Raw genomic sequence first — 22953 nt, 5'->3', positions numbered from 1 at the left:
ACTAGTTAATGTTCTGTCATCTTATAGTGAATCTGTCATACTAAATACTGACTAAATAGAGGATTTTGTTCAGCTTCGTAAATATTAAGTGTTAATCATATATTGACTAGTAACAGTTCTATTCATATTTTAAACATGGGTGATGTGATAACTGTCTTGGAGAACATTTCCTTGAAATGGTTGGTTAAGTCTTACTGGGGTATTTTAGACCTGTAAACCTAGAGCCAAAGAGTATATTTCATTATAGATGCCTATTTGGTCCAGATTGCATTTCCTAAGTCTGGAAAGACCAGGAAATTATAGTAGTTATGACAGACAAGATCTTTTCTGATCATTCAGTGTGGGAGAAGGGCGATTATGATGTAGTAATTGCAATCTTAACAAGGACCTACTGTGAACCAGGAGCCTCTCATAGATTATTTTATTTAATCCTAATCTGAATCCCGTAAACTGGGGTGGTTTTATCCCACTTTACAGAATAATAAATTGAGATTCAGAAAGATAAAAGCTGTGCCTAAAATACTTAAAACCCTACAGTCAGAATTGTTGTCTGAATCTGTGCTTCTGCCAAATGTCACTACAGACCTTCAGTTCCATGGTTCCTTTGCTGGTTCTAAATTGAAAGTACCACGGCTACTTTAATTTATGCAGCAAGTAAAACAAATTTCTCTAGTTGTCTCAGGTGTCATTTACTCTATCCTCTTGAACCTTTTATCTCTATAATCTGTTATCTCTTAAGGGCTTCAAATAGTTTCCAGACTTGTAAAACAGTATTTATAAAACAGATTTTTAGAAAGTATTATATAGTTATATTTCTTGCCTTTGGGAAAAAAAAAACAACAAAGATCCCTTAACTTTTTTTTTTTGAAAAATAAAAGTTATTAATTATTCACTGCCAAACTGTACTAGTGTTAAGACGTTCTGGATTTAGTCTTTGGTTTTTCATTTCTGATTTCAGTTAAAAGGAAATGAAACTAAAAAAAAATAGTTGAAAAGTTTCTTTGAGGGAAAATTTTAAAAGTGGGAAATAAGAAAAGCATTCCAGATGATTGGTCATGCTGTAACTAATTTATGTATGAATGTTTATTTGCTTCCTTTTTGTTTTCCTGCTTTCTCTTGAATCTTCATCTGTAGACTGGAGGATTTTCCTACATCTCCTACAAGCACAGCCAAACAAGAGTTTCTGTATGTCATATTATCTTTTTTCCCCATGGGCTTTGTGATTAATATAGTATTGAATAGTTTTAAAGAAATATTTCAATTATCTGCATGGCTGTGAATGTATGTAGTTGTTATTTTGTAGCTTTAATGTAGATCCTTTTATAGATTAAAGCTTACTGACATTCAAGGAACACACAGAGGTAAGGTGTACTTTTTGGTAATTCACACTTTGTTTTGTTGTTGAAAGATTTTAACACTGTAGTTATGTGTTGCTTGTGCTTTTTTAAGACACCTCACTGTTAAAATTTATATTATCATAAATCCTTCTTAAGGTTTGATGTGATAATAGAAACTAAAAAGTTTCACTTGCATATGAGTTTTTACTAATTGCAAAAATAATGATTAAAACATTAATATATGAAAATTTTGACACATCTCAACTTTATAATTTTGTTTTTTAGATGAAAGTTAAAAAAAATAAGATGAGGAGAGTTTACTACTCTGTTGACAGATTTTATATATGCTTTAGTAAAAGTGCTTTTATATTTTGAGTGGCTTGATTTGACCCAGTTATATCTGATATTTTGTGGTAGTGAGCTATACTGAATGCTATTAATTTAAGTATTTGTTACATGAGTCTTACATGGGGGTGGAGATAGAGTAGAGGTAATGAAGCCCCAGAGTAAATCCTCAAATTATTCACTCAGCCTATTGGATAGAAAAGGATGGGGCCTGCATTTACTTCCTGGACTCAAGAAGTAGAAGAAGCTGCGGAAAAAGTACTTGCCTCATTAGGCAGGTGGTCATTGTAGCTGATCACAGTGGATCTGTCAGAACCTTGTGAGGGTAGACTAACACTGCCAATGAATTCTTTAACAAGATTGTTTGGTCACTTGCCATGAACTTTTATATATATATATGAGGCATGCCTAAGGTGCTACCTGTTGTTATAGTCTTCTCTTCAGAGAGATTTTGACCAGTTCTTTCTTGTGTAAAAGTGTTACATATACTACATTACTGTAGGAGCTAGATTAAGTGACAACTCTTCAAGAATTAAAATTATGAATAGATAACTCACCTAGCAGCTTGTAAACTATTTAATTCTTCATTGTGGGTCTCCTTATGTCTTTTACACGCACAGTTTGACAGGAGTTAATGTTAATCAGACATCCTCTATAGTTTCTGGCTCGGTTTGATCAAGATAGGTCTATCATGTTATCCAGCTCAAAAGAACACCACTCACATTGTAGTGGTAGGCATCGTTTACACAGACTACAGTGTGAATGGAGCCCTCTGGTGCTGGACAGCACAGAGCACCTGAAGTCCTTAACATCAGAATTTTCACTGGAAATATCATAGTAGGATCCATAATAGGAGAGCAATCAGCCCATTAGCTTTCCATTCTTACTTTTGCCATATACCTGAAATTCCAGTGTTGTATACGTGCTTATATAATCGAAAGTAATATTTAAGCAGACTTCTATAGATTATAAAGGAAAAAACAGCGAGATAGATATAGAATTTTACTGTCATGATAAGAAGACAGACTTCTTTGTATGTTTAGTTTCATTCAGTAGATGGATGCTGTTCACAAGTAAAAAATCATTTGCATTTTAGCACCATCTGAGTGTTCTGGCTTATGTTGAAATTGAATTTAAAGTGAAATCTCATTGATGATAAAAGTAGCTTTATTTATTATAATATTTAAGAAAAGATTCCAAATTCAGTAACTAGTCAGTATCCCAGAATCTACTCTCATGCTGGCTAGACCAATTTCATAGATTACCTTTTTCCCTAGTCTGTGATAGTCTCTGAAAATAGTTGCCTTTGTAGAAGAAAGCCACATTGTTCTCCAGTAATCATGTTTTAATTTTATATAATACGTGGATTTCATTGTCTGTAAATAATCAACACCTCTGATAGAGCCATTGTTATGCTTCTCAAGGCTTATTTTAATAGAAGCTAAATATGATAAATTGTTTAGATCCTCGAGACTGTAAATAAATTCTCAGCAAATCCTCTACAACCTAAGTAGAGATAAATCTATGTCAACCGACCTGTAGTTAATATGAAGTTTGCATTTTTTATGTTGTTTTGCTAAATCTATTTATTGTCCAGAATCCTTTGCCCATTTGAAAGATAATATTTACGTTTGAAGCTATCCTTTTACTAACTGGGCCTTTAATGGTGCAGTTCATTGACGTGAACCTTTCCATTCTATACGTCAAAACTGCTTCATCATGACTTCTACATACATGACTTATCACATGTTATCGTGGAATTCCACAGCTCTAGTGTTGGGAGTCATTCCTCTGCTGTACTTCTTTCTGCTCATTAATTTCACAAAATTCAGTGAGTGCTGCCATGCTCAAAGTACTGTTGCAGGCATTGTAAGAGAAAACAAGAAATCAAGAAAGATAATATCTCTGCTTTGTGTCTGTATCAGTAAAGCTTACTAATTTTTAACTAAGTAGTAGTTACTTATTATGAATTAGACTTCTGTCATTTCTTTGACGCTTGTTGAAAATTTTAAAAAATGGAAAATATAAGTTAAATTCCTTCTTACCTGTTAATTTCTTCCAACATGTTAGATAATTGATGAATTCCTTTGATTAGACTCTAAGAAGTATAGTGAGTATTTTATTCTATATTCAGCATCTATACTTTCTTAGTGGTTACACATATCCCTAAAATAAATTGGGGGCAAAATGAGGAGTTCTGAATGGAGGAAAAGTAAAAATGGAACTTTGTGTGTTGTACACATGTAATATGTCCATGTTCATTCTTTTACTTGTGAGCACATACATGTTTTCTTCCATAAACTCTATTAAAGATACAGAATGATTTTCAGTGCAATGTAAAATAAATATATTTCAATGTTTTTATAAAATATTTCCTCAATATATGATTTAAATGCCTGCAAAATCTTAAGTCATTTTGTTCATTGAATGATTTAAAAGCATTGTCTTATTCTTAAAGTACTTTTTCAACATTTCTCTTTATTTAGCTATATTTTAATGGTCCTCCTTCTTTATTGATAGAACTGTAGTGAAATGTAGTATTGCCAAGTCACAAGCCCTCTACAGTGCCCAGAGAGGGTTGAAGACTAACAATGCTGCCGTGTTCAAAGTAGGAGCTATCAGCATCAACATTCCCCAGCACCCTGCCACCTTACATAGCATGATGGTTCGGAGTTCCCACCAACTATCTAAGCAGATCTCAGATCTTATCAGACAGCCTTCTACAGCGTAAGTTATTTTTTCAAGTTCTATGGTTCTGTGTAATACTTTAAATTGGTCTTTGATGTGTTAACTATAGTTGGGAGGAAGACAGACGGTTTCATCCAAATATTGACATTATGAACTATGGTGCAGGTGTAAAGTATGTTTGTGGGAGAATCATATTGGGTATAAAGTACTTTGTCACAAATGCAATTGTCAGTGTTCTCTATTGCATCAATAAAGCTTAAGAGATCCCAGAGAGGGACTCCTGGGTGGCTCAGATGGTTAAGCATCTGCCTTCAGCTCAGGTCATGATCTCCAGGTCCTGGGATCGAGCCCCACTTGGGCTCCCTGCTCAGCAGGGAGTCTGCTTCTCCCTCTCCCTCTGACTCTCCCCCTGCTTGTTCGCTCTCTCCCTCTTTCTCTCCCTCTCAAATGAATAGATAAAATCTTTAAAAAAAAAAAAAAAAAAAGAGAGAGATCCCAGAGATTTGTGGGCATAATAAGAGGTACTAAAAAAAAGCAAATTAACAAATTCTAGGACTGTATCAATTCTTATTTACTTTAAACTCATTGAAATTTATGACTGCATGAGTTTAAAAATTACAGTGGCCAATTATATCCCATGCATGGTTTTGTGTTGTCCTATGAAATTGTTGTACATGGTTCAAGGCAGGATATGATCATGCCACATAAATATTTTAAAGGGAAGAAAACTGGACCTTTGTACATTGATTTCTATTCCCTGTGTTTATAGCCCCTTTTCATGGGTCTGAATTGTTAAGATTTATTCCTGGTCCTTAAAGCTATATAACTAATGAATAATGAATAAAAATATGGTAAGTAAAAGGTAAAAAAATTGCCTTATTATAATCCTTTTGCTTAATCTGTAAGGTAGAAAAACATTAGTGTGTCTTTTTACAGTGTGCTAAAGCAGTGATATTTCTAATTGTTCTATATAGATCTTTAATTCTGACATAATATTCATGTCTGGTTGAGTAAGTAGTAATAATTTAAATATGTTTCTCCTGTCAGTGGAGTAGGGCATCCAAAATGTGTACGTAAGACTTAGTTTAAAAATATGCTAAGGAACTTTCCCTTATTACAATGTATTGGCAGCAGAATGTTAAAAAAAAATCAGACTCTTGTCAGAGCAAGTTAAAATCATGGTTTTCTAGCTATGCTTCCTCATCTGCAAAGCAGATAATCATACCTACTCAAAGGTTTTTGTGAGATAAATGAAAAAATGATATAAAACACACAGAGCACTAAGAATATTACCTGGCACATACTAAGCACTCAAATTATTATTGTTATTGTTGGTGGTGGTGTTATTAATAGTGGTAATGACAGTAGTGGTAACAGTAGTAATATTACCATCAGTAATAGAGTGCACAATGCTTAAGTCATAGAATTAGGAATCAGACAAACATGAGTCTTAACTCTAGTTTCACATTAAGGATATGAATGGCCTTGACAGTATAACATTCGTTTGTATTGTTATTACTTCTTGTTTAATTTCTAGATCATTTTTCTGTGGCTGTTTTTAGGAAGTCTTAAGGGGGTCTGGTATTGAAAACCTCTGTTTACAGTTAATTTTTGCTATTTTTCATTGAGAATTCTAATAATTTTGTACAATAAAATGGTAGTTGTTCTAGTTGTATCTTTTTAAAGTGATTTTTTTTGCTTTATAGCCCACAGCCCATGAAAGAAGATATTGCAACGCCCCTACCTTCTGAAAAAACTCCAACAAGTGTTAATCAAACTCCTATTGAAACAAATGAATTTCCTCAGCTACCTGAAGGTTTAGAAAAGAAGCCTATTGTTCTCAAATTCAGTGCCATGTTAGATGGTATAGCCATTGGAGCAGCACTTTTACCATCTCTGAAAGCAGAATACAAAATGGGAAGAATGAGAAGTCATGGAATGACAGGTAACATTGAGTTTTGAATTCGGTCTCTTTAAATTTATGATTGGTTTGAGAAATTAGTAATATTTTGATGAAAAAGTACATTTGGTTTTGGAGATATTATATGAAAATTTAAATAATTTTAATTAGAGCACTCTTCAATTTCATTAATGATGTCCTTCAGTCAGGTAAAAAAATACCAGTTACACCTTCCTTGAATGACCAGCAGGGACCCGCTTTTATTTGAACTCTTCAGAGCTATTCAACTATTGAGGCCATTTCTGATCAAGCTTAAGTTAAATAAGTTTCCACATCTGTTAGTTTCTTTTTAGTCTGAATAACTTGGTTTATTTTCTCATTGAGTGAATTTAGCGCAAATCAGAGGTTATTTGGCTTCTTCAAAATAGCTACTTCTATAAGGTATTGTGATCCTTATATACTCTCTCCAAAAATTTTTTGCTGCTGTATTTTTATTCTGCAACTTATCATATCTACAAAAGTGTGTAAATTATATACACACAGTTTCAAGAATAATAAAGAACTGTAACCTTACCAACCCATTGCACAAACTAAGAATGAAAACATTACTAGTACTGTGAAGGCTCCTTCAATGAATATTATCACTACCAGATTTTCTTCATGACTGCTCATGGAATAACCACTAACATGAATTTTGTGTTACCCATTCCTTTGCTTTTCTTTATAGTTTTACCACATATGTATATACTCAAAATGGCTTATGTTTTGAACTTTATTTGTATGGACTTCCACTAAAATGTATTTTTTAATTGGAAGATTTTTTGCTGTACATTTTGTTTGAGATTCATCTGTTCATTCATGTATCTGCGGTTCATTCATTTTTCACTGAAACCTAATAGTCCAGTATGTGATTATATTACAGTTTACCTACTCTACTATTGATGGACCTTTGGCTCATTTTATATTTTGCTTTTACAATTGTTCTCACACACATCTCTTGGTACATGTGCACGAGTTCCTCAAGGATATTTACTTAGGAGTGGTACAGCTAGACTGTAGGGTAAATACACCTTCAGTTTTATTAGAAAGTATAAAACTGGGGTGCCTGGGTGACTCAGTTGGTTAAGCGACTGCCTTTGGCTCAGGTCATGATCCTGGAGTCTCAGGACTGAGTCCCTCATCAGGCTCCCTGCTCAGCAGGGAGTGTGCTTCTCCCTCTGACCCTCCCCCCTCTCATGCTCTCTCTCTCTATCTCATTCTCTCTCTCAAATAAATAAAATATTTAAAAAAAAAAAGTACAAAACTGTTTTCCAAAGTACTTGTGTTCACCAGTATTTACTGTCCTTCCAGTATTAAATGAGAGTTCCCATTATTCCACATCCTTGTCAACATTTGGTATATTCTGACTTTTAAATTTTTGCTTTGTCTGGTAAATGTGGAATGGTAGCTCATTGTGGTGTTAATTTGTATTTCTGTAATTAAGCTGATTTTTTTTGTTATTAAGATATCCTTATATGTTTTCTTATATGAAGTGCCTCTTAATAATTATTGTTTTTGCCCATTTTACCATTGAATCATTATTTATTTTTTTTGTTCACAGGAATTCTTTATATGTTTTATATGTTAAACTTTTAATATTTTAAGTTTAACATACATTGTCATTTCATTAGAGGCTTATTTCACTTGTTGTCTTTTGACCAACAAATATTCTTAGTTTTAAAGTAATTGAATTTACCAGTATTTTCTTGTATGATGTGTATTTTTATATCTTAAATCCTTATCTTCCCAGGATATGAAGCTATTCTCTTATGTTTTCTGTTAAATGTTTTTAAATTTTGCTTTTTAAGTTCTTAATCTATATGGAATTATTTTTTTCTTTAATTTGGTGTGGATTTGTCTAATCAGTTACTGCAGCATCAATTATTGACTGATTTGTCCTTTTTTTCAATTGATACATAGTCCATTATTGTCATCTCTTAAGTGCTGATATATGTGGGGTCTGTTTCAGAGTTCTTTATTATGCTTCATTGGCCTGTTTGCACCATTATTGGTGACCTGTTTGCACCACCTATTTACAGTCTCATATTGCTACCTGACATTTCCTTTTTAAGGATTTATCTTGGTTATTTTTAATTACTTGCTCCTTCATATACGTTTTAGAAATCAGTTTCTCAAGTTCTCTGAAAAAGCCTATTTCGATTCTTTTTTTTTACCTTTATATTATTTTATTATTACTTATTTTTTTCTTATGTTATGTTAGTCACCATACATAACATTAGTTTTTGATGTAGTGTTCCATGATTCATTGTTTGCGTATGACACCCAGTGCTCCGTTCAAGAGGGCACGTACTGAATGGAGCCTATTTCGATTCTTATAAGAATTTAATTAAATCCGTAGATTTACTTGGGGAAAATTGACAATATTTTTTTGTGTTTTTGTTTTTATTTTTTTAAAAAAGATTTTATTTATTTACTTGACAGACAACACAAGCAGGGGGAGTGGCAGGCAGAAGGAGAGGGAGAAACAGGCTCCCTGCTGAGCAGGGAGCCCAATGTGGGGCTTGATCCCAGGACCCTAAGATCATGACCTGAGACAAAGTCAGACGCTTAACCAACTGAGCCACCCAGGCAGAGAATGGACAATATTGATTAATACCGAGAATTGATGCAGTATTTAACCCTTCTATTCTTGAACATGTTCTTCTTTGTCTCTTTAGGTCTTCAGTGTTTTTCTGCAAAGTTTAAAATTTTTCAACCAAAGATTTTTGTGCTTCTGTTACAAAATATATTTATTTGCATAGATTCCTAGGTAACTTGTGTTATTGTTATTGTTGTTTAGTTACTATGAGTGGGATATTTTGTAAAATGGCATTTTCTAAACTGGCGGTGAGATATACAAATGCGCTTGATTCTTTTATGTTAATTTTATACTCAGCACCATAGTAAACTTTTTTTTATTGCCAATAAGATTCTTTGGAGTTTCCTAGGTAGATACTTATACCATGTGTAAATGATACTTTTGTTTCTTCCTTTCCAGTCTTTAAGAATTTGTATTTCTTTTTCTTATTGTGCTTCTGCTACAATGTTCAGAAAAGGGTATTGTGGACATCCTTGTCTTACTCTTATTTCTTAAGGGAATCAATATTTCATCAATGAATGTGATGTTTGCTGTAAGGTTTTCCTAGATTCCCTTTATCAGGTTAAGAAAATTGATTTCTATTCCTAGTGTGCTAAGAGTTTCTATGAAGAAAAATTGGTCAATAGTATCAGATGCTTTTTTCTACGTTTATTGAAATTAAAATGTTTTTTCTGCTTTATACCATTAACATAAGTTGTATTACCAATTTAAAAATGTGCATACATTGGCATATATAAATATGTACACACATGTATTTATATATATTTACATGTATGTCTTTATTCCTACTCCTAGCATTTTAACTTTTCTTTATACAGAGGGATTTTTCTGAACATCTAGGTCTTTCTGTTGCTAGAAAGAGAAGCACTATGAAGGGAGCTTCCAGATTTGGCAGAGTCAGAAGTATTAGGGCCTTCAGATATTGGCCTGACAATAAATTAGACTCATCTTGGTCATTTATTCAGGGCATCCATGAAATGTAAGACTCAACAGAGACAGTAAGTCAAAAGCCAAATAGGCAATTGGAACTAGGAAGAAATGAATATTTAGGAGCAAAGTAAATGTACTATCAAATATCAAATTAGTTCTTCTTGAAATGAAGGAGAGGGACAAAAATAGTAAAAGAATGGCTATACTAGTGATAAGGGATGACCTGAGGCCTAGGATTACTTCAATCTTGATGTTTTTATTTGGTAATGCTGGTGGTAGTAGTAGAAATTTTAATTTCTGTGGTAGCCCCCCACCCTTTGCATCCTGCAAGTGATGGTCACTGAATCTGCCTGGTTGGAGTTAGTAAGAGAAAATCAGAGCAGTCATGATCCGTCTGGCCATTCATAGTTGCATGCAACGTTGGTGAAAGAGCTTTTTTCTGTTTATGCCTAACTCATTCCAATTATAAACATCATTGTATAGTTAGTGAATAGTAAATGTAACATACAGGAGTGATCTTTTACTAGTATTTTGAAAAAAGAGAATTATTTCTGGCACAATTGAGAACACTAGGAATATTTATTAAATCATAATATGTATGTAGGCAAAATAGGCTATTTAATGATGTTTGAGTGGAGAGAATTGGTAACGTATGGTGTAAGACTTGGTTGGTTGGAAAGGAGCGCATATGTATATACAATGGGCAATGATAGATCTTGATTTTAACAGGGTTTCTTCTACTCCTTAATGCCTTCATAAACAGCTGGAGAAATATGGCTCGAATAACAGTATAGGTTGTACATTTATAATTATTTGAACAACTGCATGCCAAATTGTTGATTTAAGTGTTTAGAACCAACAGTAGTTTTAGTAAACTAAAACTCATACCATGTCCCAATTTGGTATATGGTCCTGTTAATAATTATTGTTAAGGTAAAAAATACATGTGTTTGCATAATTTTATACCTGATGAATGTTTTCAATGAGTACAATGATTTGACAGTTTTCACTATTTCCTTCCATACTGAATCAGGATCAGGAGGCTAGTTGTTAGGTGCTAACTTCTCTGTTAATAAAGCAGAATGAATGTGAATATGGATTAGAATTTTTTTTTTACACTTAATTTCTCTTGTTATAACTCTTCTGTGATAAGGGCAGTTTCTTTCTGTTCTACTTTCTATGAAATAAAGAACATTTGTAGGTGTTTCTCTGGTACCTAGTCAGCTTAATAAATAATACTTGCTGGCTTAATAATACTGACTGATTCTTTATAGTACTCATAAATATATATATAAGGATTTATTTTATTTGGGATATGTATGCATTTTTTTAGAAACCAATTTTTTGAACAAAGGAGTGAATGAGCACCTGAACAAACAAACAGTAACTTTTCGTATTTCTTACAGGTGCACAGACCAGGTTTACATTTGAGCTGCCAAATCACAGATTACGTTTTACTTCGAAAGTTTCTGCCACAGATATGTCAACCATTCCTCCTTCTGCCAGTCTCAACCTTCCTCCTGTTACTATGTCAGGGAAATATATAATGGAAGAACATGATAGTTATTCAGATCAGGTGTGGAGTATTGATGAACTACCTTCTAAACAAGGGTACTATTTACAGGGAAATTATCTACGTTGTGTGGCAGAAGTAAGTCTACTTTTTAATTTTCTTATGCTTTGTCATTTAGAAGTCTTTAAGCTTTAGGTGTACCAAACTTTTAAGACAAATCATTATATCATTTATTCTCACAGAATTTTATACCAAATTTGGGGTGTATGTATGTACACATGTGTGTATATATCTGTCTCTCTATAGTTTCATGTAAATATGCTTTTTTTATTAGTCATGTTTGAATTTGTATTTCGTATATTAGATTTCATATCCATCTCTTGAATACTTTATGGTTCATTTGACTATAAAAAAACTAATAGCATTTATATGCATTGACTTGTATAATACTTAAATCAATCCTAAGAGGCAGATATATTTGTTCTCATTTTGCAAGTGAAAAAACTGAGCATTCAGGAGGTTACATGATTCATCAGGAATACATAATTATTAACAATCTTTTTTTCATAATTATTAACAATCTACAGGTCATACAAATAAAATAATTACAGTTAAATTCAGACTAATTTCTTTACTAAGGGAAGTTGAAAACCAGCATACCTGATTCCATCATTTTTTCACTTTATATTGGTACAACTGTCATAAGTTTAAAAACCTTCCCATACATATTTTTTACTTGATTTGTGGTAAGCAGGTCATCTGTTATTATATTAATTTAATACAGTAGAAAATTGAAGCTGAGAGAAATTAAATGACTTTCCCTAAATCTTTCCACTATCAAATGAGCAATGTAGGATTCATACACAGGGCTGTCTCTCAGCTTGCTTTATCAGTTTTTCAGAAACAATTGCAACTTTATCAAAAAGCAGTTTTCTTTTTTTTAAATTTTATTTTATTATGTTAGTCACCATACATTACATCATTAGTTTTTGATGGTAGTGATCCATGATCCATTGATTGCATATAACACCCAGTGCTCCATTCAATACTTGCCCCCCCTTAATACCCATCACCGGGCTAACCCATCCCTCTACCCCCGCACCCCTCTCAGACCCTCAGTTTTTTTCTCAGAGTCCATAGTCTTTCATGGTTCGTCTCTCCCTCCGATTTCCCCCCCTTCATTTTTCCCTTCCTACTATCTTCTTTTTTTTTTTTTTTAACATATAATGTATTATTTGTTTCAGAGGTACAGGTCTGTGATTCATCAGTCTTACACAATTCACAGTGCTCACCATAGCATATATCCTCCCCAATGTCCATCACCCAGCACCCCCCATCCCTCCCACCCCCAACCACTCCAGCAACCCTCAGTTTGTTTCCTGAGATTAAGAGTCTCTTATGGTTTGTCTCCCTCTCTGGTTTCATCTTGTTTCATTTTTTACTCCCTTCCCCTATGATCCTCTGTCTTGTTTCTCAAATTCTTCATATCAGTGAGATCATATGATACTTGTCTTTTTCTGATTGACTTATTTTGAAAAAGCAGTTTTCTAACTATTTCTTTTATAAGTTTTATTCTCTAGAATGTGAAGCATGTGTGAGAATACTCTGAGTTCTTTGCTAGAAATATTACAGCTATGGGAGATATTTAAGTCTGGTTTACCTTCTTTATTTTTTTATTTTTTATTTTTTATTATGTTATGTTAGTCACCATACAGGTTTACCTTCTTTAGATGCTGCTTACCCTAGCACCTCTCTAAAAGTTGTGATTTCTTTATGTGAAAAATGAGTGTACAAATAAAATAGTGTACAAGATTCTAGAAGTCCGATACTTATTTAAAAGATAGATTATAAAGCATATTTCATTTGTGCTTTCTATTCTGGAAAAGAAGTGCTTCAAACTCTAGTTTAGCAATACTATTCTTAATGCCTTATTTGACAGAAAATAAAACAAATCTGATGCAGTATGTTGCATAATTCCTTACTGATACTAGCTATTAGAAAGGTATAAAGTTTGTAATTGGGGAAGAACACAATCCCAGATTTGCTAAGAATGCAGTTAATTAAAAACTCTTGAAAGAATCTAAAGTTGCATTCCTCAAACAGCAGTTGCCTGTTTTACTATGGCTTGAAATAAATACACATGAAAATCATCTTAGCCCATTCTGTACTATACTATACAAAATAAAAAGCGGCTAGTGCAACTTAGACTTTATGTAACTTCTCATTTAAGTAAAGACTACTAAATCTGTTTTGCTTTATTTTTGATCAAAATATGAATGCTAACAAAGTGGTAAATTTGAAGCATTTGCCTTACTCATAAGGGTGTTTCAATCTATCTTTACTATAATACTCAACTTCAATTAGGACCTGCTTTCTATTTAATCTATTAATTCTTCCCAGAAATCTTATGCTTTATACTAATTATAGGGCATATATTAAAGCTGATGGAGTATATCTGATTTGCTATTTCATGCGAAGTAAGCCTCTTGAGAGCCATGATTTTTTTATTCACAGCTATATCCTTAGCATCTAACAAGGTACACAAAGTAGATGGTCAATAAATATTTGAATGTGCAAATAAATTTACTTTCATGTGTATTAATACTTGTCCATGGTTCTAACAATATGATAGTAGTCATTGAAAATAAATACCATTCTAGACAAAATTTCAGTTTTGAAATTAGCAGGTTACATAAAGTATAAATTTCATTCACTTTTGAAAGATAGAAAAAAGACACTTTATTGGCCACTGTTATTAAAAAAAATTAAGGAATGGCCCATAATAATGTCAGACCAGTAAATGTTGGGCAATCTGAATATTCTATAACCTTTTTTCGAAGAATATGTAGATAATTCATTGTTTTTCTTCAGAGTTTGGGATGACCTATGTGAGCAAAAGATGTAGTTACAACAAATACAGTCAGTATTGTTAATCTAATATTCTGATTTTGTTTGACAGGTTGGTTCATTCGAACATAATCTCACAACTGATCTTCTAAACCACTTGGTATTTGTACAGAAAGTGTTCATGAAGGAAGTTAATGAAGTAATACAGAAAGTTTCTGGTAAGATAATCTAGTACCTTATAATATAGAATATATAGCAGATTTTTATTCTCATCGGCTACATGATGTTCCATTTATCTGTGGTATAAGTATTGATCCTATCATTTAGATATAGTTGTTGAGTCATTCCCTAAAAACTCTTTTCCTTTTCTGGCTTTTCCACCTACAGATTCTTTTGCTTATTATTTTGTCATGTGTAATATATACATTGATGATTTATAAACTTCACAAAGCTCCTTTATGCTTTCTCCCCCACCCCCACAAAAAGAGCTAATAGTGTATGTCTATTAACCAAACTAATCTTACTTATTTGGGAACAAGATTTAGATCAGTATAAGATTTTTTTTTTAATATGGTGACTCTGCTTGCTACCTGGTAAATCATCTGTAGCAACCCTTATCATATTTTTGCTGTGCATCAGGAGTAGATTACAAATGAGCATCTTAATCACAGTTTTACATTTAAACAGGAAATATATGTTTGAGTTAAAAAATGTTTAACTGACCTTTAATTCACAAGATAAAGTATTAAGAGGTATTAGGATGGAAAATAAGTGGACTCTGCATAAGAATTCTCGAGGCTAAATATTTCCAGTATGGATATAATCATGTTAAAATAATAGTGAAAGCCACATCTGTAAGTTGCCATCAAGAGGAAATTCCTCCATGTTGATGAATAAATTCATTCATTTAACTGATTTATTGAGTAAGTATCTGAGTATTCAGTTATAATTTTAATGAATCCTGTGAATGACAAGAACAGTGTGCTGGGTCTGTGTCAGAGGAGAAGCTAATATAGTTTAAGAAATCAGAAAAGGCTATGCAGAGGAAGTCATATTCCAAAACCTCATAAATGAAATCTATTTGGCAAGAAAGGAGAGGTAGAGAGATGCAGGCAGAGCTTATGGACAAGTATTCGATAAGGCCCCAAAGGGGGACAAAACTCATTGCAGTAGGGAATTAAATTATATAGTATACCCATGTGAACAACAGATTTTCCTGATTCTCGTGAGCTGCTTCTGATTTTATCTGAAGTCAGGAAACTACTAAATGATTATATCAAAGAAGCTCAGTAGAGCTATAGAATTTCACGAGTTAAGTTGTAAAAAATCAGATCAATTGGTAGCCTTGGAATTTTTCTGAAAGTGGTTGAATACAAACCATTAAGGAAGAAAAAAAATAAATAGCAAAGCCCTTTCTGCCACTGAAGGTGCCTGTATTTGGGCAATATACAGAAGTTTTGATGTGGCCCGTTTACCTGGTTAAAATCACGTTAAAACATTGAGATATAGAAGTTCAGAATATTTTAAGCTGGCAAATTTTTATGAGTTCTATAGAATATTTTCAAGTCTGTTATTGCTGAATATGTATAATGATAAAATATATAGACTCTTAAAGTAACTAATTTTGTATCTTTCATGGTTAAAAAGCTAGCATTATAGAGTTCTAATATCAGACTGGCACTCTAAGTTGCCCTTAAGGTGGTTTTGATGAAAGAGAAAGGCTTTTCTTAACCTTCAGATTACAGTAAGTGAGGAGTTACAAGTATATCCCTAGGTCTATGAAGAATGAACTGGAAAAGAAGACTAGAAATTAATATTCTAACCATGAAGATTTACTAATCACTGTGAAGAATTCAGAGATAAGATTCTGATACTAAAGTAATTTAGTGGCTAGGTTTGATCCCTGAACCATTCCTTCCTGACTATAGAGTGAACTCTAGGAAAATGGCTGAAAGTAAGTCATTTATCATCTAGCTGGCCCCAGGACCTCATGGAGCAGAGATTTTACAAAACTGGAGAGTGTAATATTTTATTGAGAGGGAATACTTTGAACCCTTGTAGCCGAGTTTCTTAGTATTCTAATCTCTGTATTGCTTCCCTACTCTCCCATAATCTTCATAGTTATTGTCCTTATTTCTTTGTTTCTTACACCTTTTCCTCATGCTTTTCCTTAATATTACAGTTAGCTCTAGGACATTTTCTAGGACAGCAGTCATCAAGTTTGTTAGTAAAATTCTTTTCTTGAGGAATCAGTTCTTCTAATCTTATTGTCCATGGACTCCCTGGGTTTTAGAAAGATGTAGGTAAGCACTGACCTAGTAAACAGAAGAGATTTAGTTTTGAATATGGACAGCCATCTTAGAAACAGTGGAATGCTCAACCTAAGCTTATATGCTGGAACATAAAGACACTTGCAATTTTATCCTTGTTAACTACTACAGTTGACAACGTTTCATTAAAAAAAAATGTTTTGGTACAGGAAAAAAAAGAAAGAAACATATAAGGAGGTTACCTTCTGAGAATTGGTCCAGTTATATATTTAATGCATAATGAGGTAAAAAACTGTGGAATTGATGTGACTAATAGTGTCTCTGATATTTCTATAAGCTAAAATTATTGTACAGTATATTTTGTAAGAGGCAGAGCTCTTGCTTTTAAATTTTAAGAAAAAAAATTTCTGTGACAGGTTAAAAGATATTCAAGGCAGTGATAAAAAAAAAGTTTTTTTAAAAATAAACTTATTAGAGCAATTTTTGGTCCATAGCAAATTGAGGGAAAGTTACAGAGATTTCCCAGATATCTCCTGCCCCCAGTCATGTATAGCCTGGCCCATTGTCAACATCCCCCACCAGTTACAACTGATGAATCTGCATTGGCACATCATTATCATCCAAAGTTTATCTTTTACATTAGGGTTCACTTTTGTTGTTGTACACTCTGTGGGTTTAGACAAATGAATAATGACATGTATAGTTTCCTACAGAGTAGTTTCACTGCCCTAAAACTTCTCAGTGCTCCACCTATTTATCCCTCCCTTGGTCGCTTCCACATTTTGGGAATTATGAATAAAGCTACTGTAAACATCTGTATGCAAGTTTTTGTGTGGACATAAGTTTTCAGCTCCTTTGGATCATAACCAAGGAGTATGACTGCTGGATTATATGGTAAAAATATGTTTAATTTCATAGGAAACTACCAAAAGTCTTCCAAAGTGGCTATACCGTTTTGCATTCTCACCAGGAGTGAATGAGGGATCTTGCTGCTCCATATACTCATCAGCATTTGGTGTTGTCAGTGTTCCAAATTTTGGCTATTCTAATGGGTTTGTAGTGGTATCTTAGTATTTTTTAATTTTCATATCCTGATGATATGATGATACTCTGTAAAGGATCTTTTCTTGTGCTTATTTGCCATCAATGTATCTTCTTTGGTGAGGTGTCTGTTAAGGTCTTTGGCCCATTTTTTAATCATGTTGTTTGTTTTCTTGTTGAGTTTTAAGAGCTCTTTGCATATTTTAAACAACAGTCCTTTATCAAATGTGTCTTTTGGAAATATTTTCTCCCAGTTATGGCTTGTCTTCTCATTCTCTTGACATTGTCTTTTGCAGAGCAGAAGTTCTTAATTTTAGTGAAGTACAGTTTATCAATTCTTTCTTTCATATATCTTGCCTTTGGTGTTACATCTAAAAAGTCATCACCATATGGAAGGTTATTTAGGTTTTCTTTTATGTTACTTTAAACAACTTTTATAGTTTTGCATTTTACATTTAGGTCTGTGATCCATTTTGAGTTAATTTTTGTGAAGGGTATAAGGTCTATGTCTAGATCCATTTCTTTGCATGTGGATATCCAATTATCCTAGCACCATCTATTGAAAAGACTGTCTTTCCTTCATTGCATTGCCTTTGCTTCTTTGTCAAAGATCAGTTCACTGTATGGGTCTATTTTTAGCCTTTCCATTTTGTTCCAGTGATGTATTATTTGTCGATTCTTTCACCAGTCCCACGCTGCCTTGATTACTGTAGCTTGTAGTCTTGAAGTCAGATAGTGTCAGTGCTCTAGCTTTGTTCTCCTTCAATACTATGTTGACTATTCTGGGTCTTTTGTCTCTCCATACACACTTTAGAATCAGTTTGTTGATATCCACAAAATAACTTGCTAGGGTTTTGATTGGGATTACATTGAATTTAAAACTGAAATTGGGAAGAATTGACATCTTGACAATATTGAGCTTTCCTGTCTATGAACATGAAATACCTCTCCATTTATTTAGTTCTTTTTTGATACCATTCCTCAGAATTTTGTAGTTTTCCTCATATAGATCTTATACATGTATTGTTAATTTATCCCTGATTAACTTAATTAATTTAATTTTTTGTGGTGCTAATGTAAATGGCATTGTGTATTTAATTTCAAATTCTACTCTTCATTGCTGGTATATAGGAAAGTGATTGACCTTTATATATTATTAACCTTGTATCCTGCAACTTTGCAATAATCCCTTATTGGTTCCAGCAGTTTTTTTTGTCAGTTCTTTCAGATTTTCCACATATATAATCTTGTCATTTGTGAACAAAGACAATTTTATTTTCTTCTTCCCAATCTCTATACCTTTTATTTCCTTTTCTTGTATTATTGCATTAGCTAGGACTTTCCATATGATGTTGAACAGGAATGGTAAGAGGAGTCATCCTTGCCTTGTACTTTATCTAAGTAGGAAAGTTTCAGGCTTTTCACCATTGAGCATATGATTTTAACTATAGATTTTTGTAGATATTATCAAATTGAGGAAATTTTCCTCTATTCCTTTTTACTGAGAGTTTTTATTATGAATGGGTGTTGGATTTTTGTGAAATGCTTTTTCTGCATCTTTTTTTTTTAAGTTTATTTTTTATTTAAGTAATCTCTACACCCAACATGGGTCTTGAACTCATGCCCCAAGATCAAGAGTTGCATGCTCTTCCAACTGAGCCAGCTAGGTGCCCCTTTTTCTGCATCTCTTGATAAGACCATGTGATTTTTTACAAGGATTGTGATGGATTGCATTAATTTGGTTGCCTAATAGGAGAAAACTTCCTATCCCATGTACATATGCTCCCTGGGATGATGCTAAACTCAACATACATACAAAAATATTAATCATTTTAAGATGGAAAATTTAAAAGATAAACAATTTTCTTTTCGTCAAGTGGATGAAAAGTGGAAATAGAAGGTAAACATTAAAATATTAGAATTATTGGGGTGCTTGGGTGGCTCAGTTGTTAAGCGTCTGCCTTCGGCTCAGGTCATGATCCCAGGGTCCTGGGATCGAGCCCCACATCAGGCTCCCTGCTCAACGGAAAGCCTGCTTCACCCTCTTCCACTCCCCCTGCTTGTGTTCCCTCTCTCACTCTCTTTCTCTGTCAAATAAATAAATAAAATCTTTAAAAAATAAAAAAAATATATTAGAATTATTTCATGGATGCCACATTGCCGAGGCAACAAATGATAGGAACTCTACCCCAGGGTTCCCTGCTTCATTTTTTTTTTTTTTTTAATTTGTAGGACAAACCTTTGCTGTAACACTCTTTATTATTAGCATGCATTACCTTATTTTTAAAATTTCACCACCTTTATTTTTTCTTTTATTCTTTTTTGTTTGCAGCACGTCTAAATGTAAACAACAAAGTTCACATTTTTGATTGAAGAAATTAGTCCAATTTACTTTTTTCCCCTCAAATACATTTTCTGAGATATATAATTACATTTGTTTAATTATATACATAATGTTTTTAGTCCTTATAAAATGTTCTTAATAAATACCAATTTATATGTGCAGTATTATCCCTGACATATATATATATAACACATATATATATATATCTGTGTCAGTGAAATGTAACATGGCTACAGTTCCCTATTAAGGATTGAGTTAATGATTAGAAAAAAATTAACTGTTTTATCTTTTTTTAAATGCACAAAATAATTATTATTTTCCTCTTAAAGTGATTGCCCCAGACCCTCAATTACTTAATCTGTTTAGGTGGGGAGCAGCCTATTCCTCTTTGGAATGAACATGATGGAACAGCAGATGGAGATAAGCCTAAAATTCTGCTCTATTCCCTGAACTTGCAGTTTAAGGTAACATATAAGTAATTATACTTTTCAAAATATTTTTCTAAGTATTTAATGTATTCTAGTTATAGGAAATTCATATGATACATAAATGTGCAAGTAGAAAATAAAAATGACATATGACCGCATCCACTCAAGAGAAAAAGCTTTAGCAATTGAATGTCCTTTGGACTATTTCTCTTTGTATTTTTATATATGCATATATTTATTACATTTTAGAAGCCTTGAATACCTTTCCATGCCAGAACATATAGATCAACTTTATCTTCCTGAATAGCTATTTATTATACAGTTGCTGGTAAATATTTTTATTTCTTTCTAATTATTACAGTTATAAGTTACTCTGTAAGAAATACTTTGTACATTTGTCCAATTAACAATAATACCTTAATAGAAACCTTAATGTTTCCAGTACTTAAGATATCAGTGTTAAAAATACTATTACCAAATAGTTAACTATAATTAATGTATTTAACTCATGAACAGTTCAGATGTTAAATACAAAATGTTAAAATGAAATTTAAATGCTAAAAAATTCCCTACTAATATGAGAAATTAAAGAATGTTGCCAGTTTTATCAGCTTATTAGATAGCCCATATGTGTTATAAAATGTGGCTATTTTATCATATTGAAAGATTTCATTTGAGTGAGTGCCTATTGTTGATTTAAGATTCTTTTTTTCCTCCTAACATATAATCTGCTAGGGTATTCAAGTAACAGCTACTACTCCATCAATGAGAGCTGTCAGATTTGAAACTGGATTGATAGAGCTGGAACTTTCAAATCGACTTCAAACCAAAGCTTCACCAGGGAGTAGCAGCTATCTGAAACTGTTTGGTAAATGCCAAGTGGATTTAAATCTGGCATTAGGACAAATTGTCAAACATCAAGTGAGTACAGAATATGCTGATATTAGAATTTTGGCTTTTAAATTTTGTATATCAATTTGAACTACTTTAAATATTACTATACTTTAAAAAAGTATTTAACATTCCTAAAATTTCTAATTGTAAATTGGAGTGAAACCTCATTTAAGAAGGCCTTTACAATTTTAGTTTGTCATTTCATTGTTTTGGGGTGGTATATTGCTATAGTTTAGTGCAAATGCAGTCACATGAAGCTTAATTCAGCATCTTCAATTCCTCTTGATTTTGTTAAGAATTATTTTTTTTATTTCAGCATTTTGAACTAACTTTGTTCTTAAAATGTCTAAGTTCTTAAAATGTCACTAAGTTTCTTAGCTGCCCTGTTTAACATTGACAAGTTTTGCATACCGTAATGCTAAACATAAAAATTTTACATATGCCAGGTTTTACACACGTATGTGCATATATGTTACACATATATGTGTGCATGTGTATATATGTCTATACATATATGTATATATGTGTATAGAAAGTTTTACACATATACACACATAGAGCAATAAATCAGATTCTATTTTATAAAAATATAATTTTCACACCTCATTGGAGCATTTTTTGTTATTGTTTTTATTTTGCTAGAAATTATTATGTAGATTTTAACCTTTTTCCTTCATTTGAAGAACTGATTAAAAGAATACCAGTCATACTTTCAAAATTGAAAGGCTATATTAAAGATTACATGGAATAAATGAAGAAAAATTTTTTGCCGTCTTTAGAAAAACAGTAATTTTTTCCAAGTGGAAACACATGTTGAGAGGAAAAAGGATCTAATTATCTTGAAACAGTTAATATGTTGACATTAAAAATATGGACCTCAGTCTGGGAGGGAGAAGCAAGATGGCAGAGGATTAGGAGACCTAAATTTCGTCTGGTCCCAGGAATTCAGCTAGATAGGGATCAAACCATTCTGAACACCTATGAACTCAACAGGAGATCAAAGAAAAGAATAGCAGCAACTCTCTGAACAGAAAAGCAACCACTTTCTGGAAGGTAGGACATGCGGAGAAGTGAATCTGAGCGATCTTTGGGAAGATAGATGGTGGGGGAGGGGGCCTCCGTCAGTGCTACTGGCAAGTGATAGAGCAGCAGAGCACAAAATCGGAACTTTTAGAAGTCTGCTCCGCTGAGGGACGTAGCTCCAGTGGCTAAGCTGGGGGTGGAACCCTCGCTGGGACAGTGTGGTCTCAGGACCCTCAGGGTCACAGAAAGATCGGGGGTGCCTGAGTGTAGCAGAGCTCCCAGCAGGGAAGTGGGCTGCAGAGACGGAGCCGAGGAGTGGGCTCACAACTCGGGGTTGCCATTAACCGTGATCCGTGACACAGTCGGGCCACTGCTCTTCCAGCAGGGACCCAACAATCAGCAGATCCGGGGAGACTCCCCTTTCTCCCCTGGGAGGAGCGGCATGGGAGTGCACCACAGGGATCTTCTGGGTTTGGAGACTCCACATGGGGTCGTGTGCCAGAGATAGAAATACTCGGTAACAGGCCGGGTAAGCACGGAGTGCAGCCGGAGACTGGGGAGATGGGAGTGATTGACTGCTTTTCTCTGGGGGCACACTGAGGAGTGGGGCCCCGAGCTCTCGACTCTTCTGGGGTGGAGATTGGGAGGCCGCCATTCTCACTCTCATCCTCCAAAGCTGTACAGAAAGCTTGCAGGGAACAAAAGCTCCGAGAGCAAACCCGAGCACATTAGCCTGGCCCCCAGCAAGGGCAGGG

The 22953-nt window shown here is 33.5% G+C and overlaps 1 protein-coding gene across 1 annotated transcript in view; it reads left to right on the top strand.

The window, feature by feature from the left end:
* KIAA1109 (KIAA1109 ortholog) overlaps positions 1-22953 on the top strand; it is a 205475-nt gene that overhangs the window by 121162 nt on the left and 61360 nt on the right. Inside the window, exons 49-55 of the mRNA XM_035023133.1 lie at positions 1135-1185; positions 4203-4409; positions 6077-6315; positions 11245-11489; positions 14311-14416; positions 20220-20317; positions 21017-21202. Coding sequence (XP_034879024.1) covers positions 1135-1185; positions 4203-4409; positions 6077-6315; positions 11245-11489; positions 14311-14416; positions 20220-20317; positions 21017-21202 — 1132 coding nt within the window. The remainder of the gene's footprint in view (positions 1-1134; positions 1186-4202; positions 4410-6076; positions 6316-11244; positions 11490-14310; positions 14417-20219; positions 20318-21016; positions 21203-22953) is intronic.

Source organism: Mirounga leonina, unplaced genomic scaffold, assembly GCF_011800145.1.
Source record: "Mirounga leonina isolate KUSES-001 unplaced genomic scaffold, KU_Mleo_1.0 Mir_176, whole genome shotgun sequence".
NCBI classification, from domain to species: domain Eukaryota; kingdom Metazoa; phylum Chordata; class Mammalia; order Carnivora; family Phocidae; genus Mirounga; species Mirounga leonina.
The sequence above is the reverse complement of the archived record's forward strand: the minus strand, read 5'-3'. Positions and strand labels throughout refer to the sequence as shown.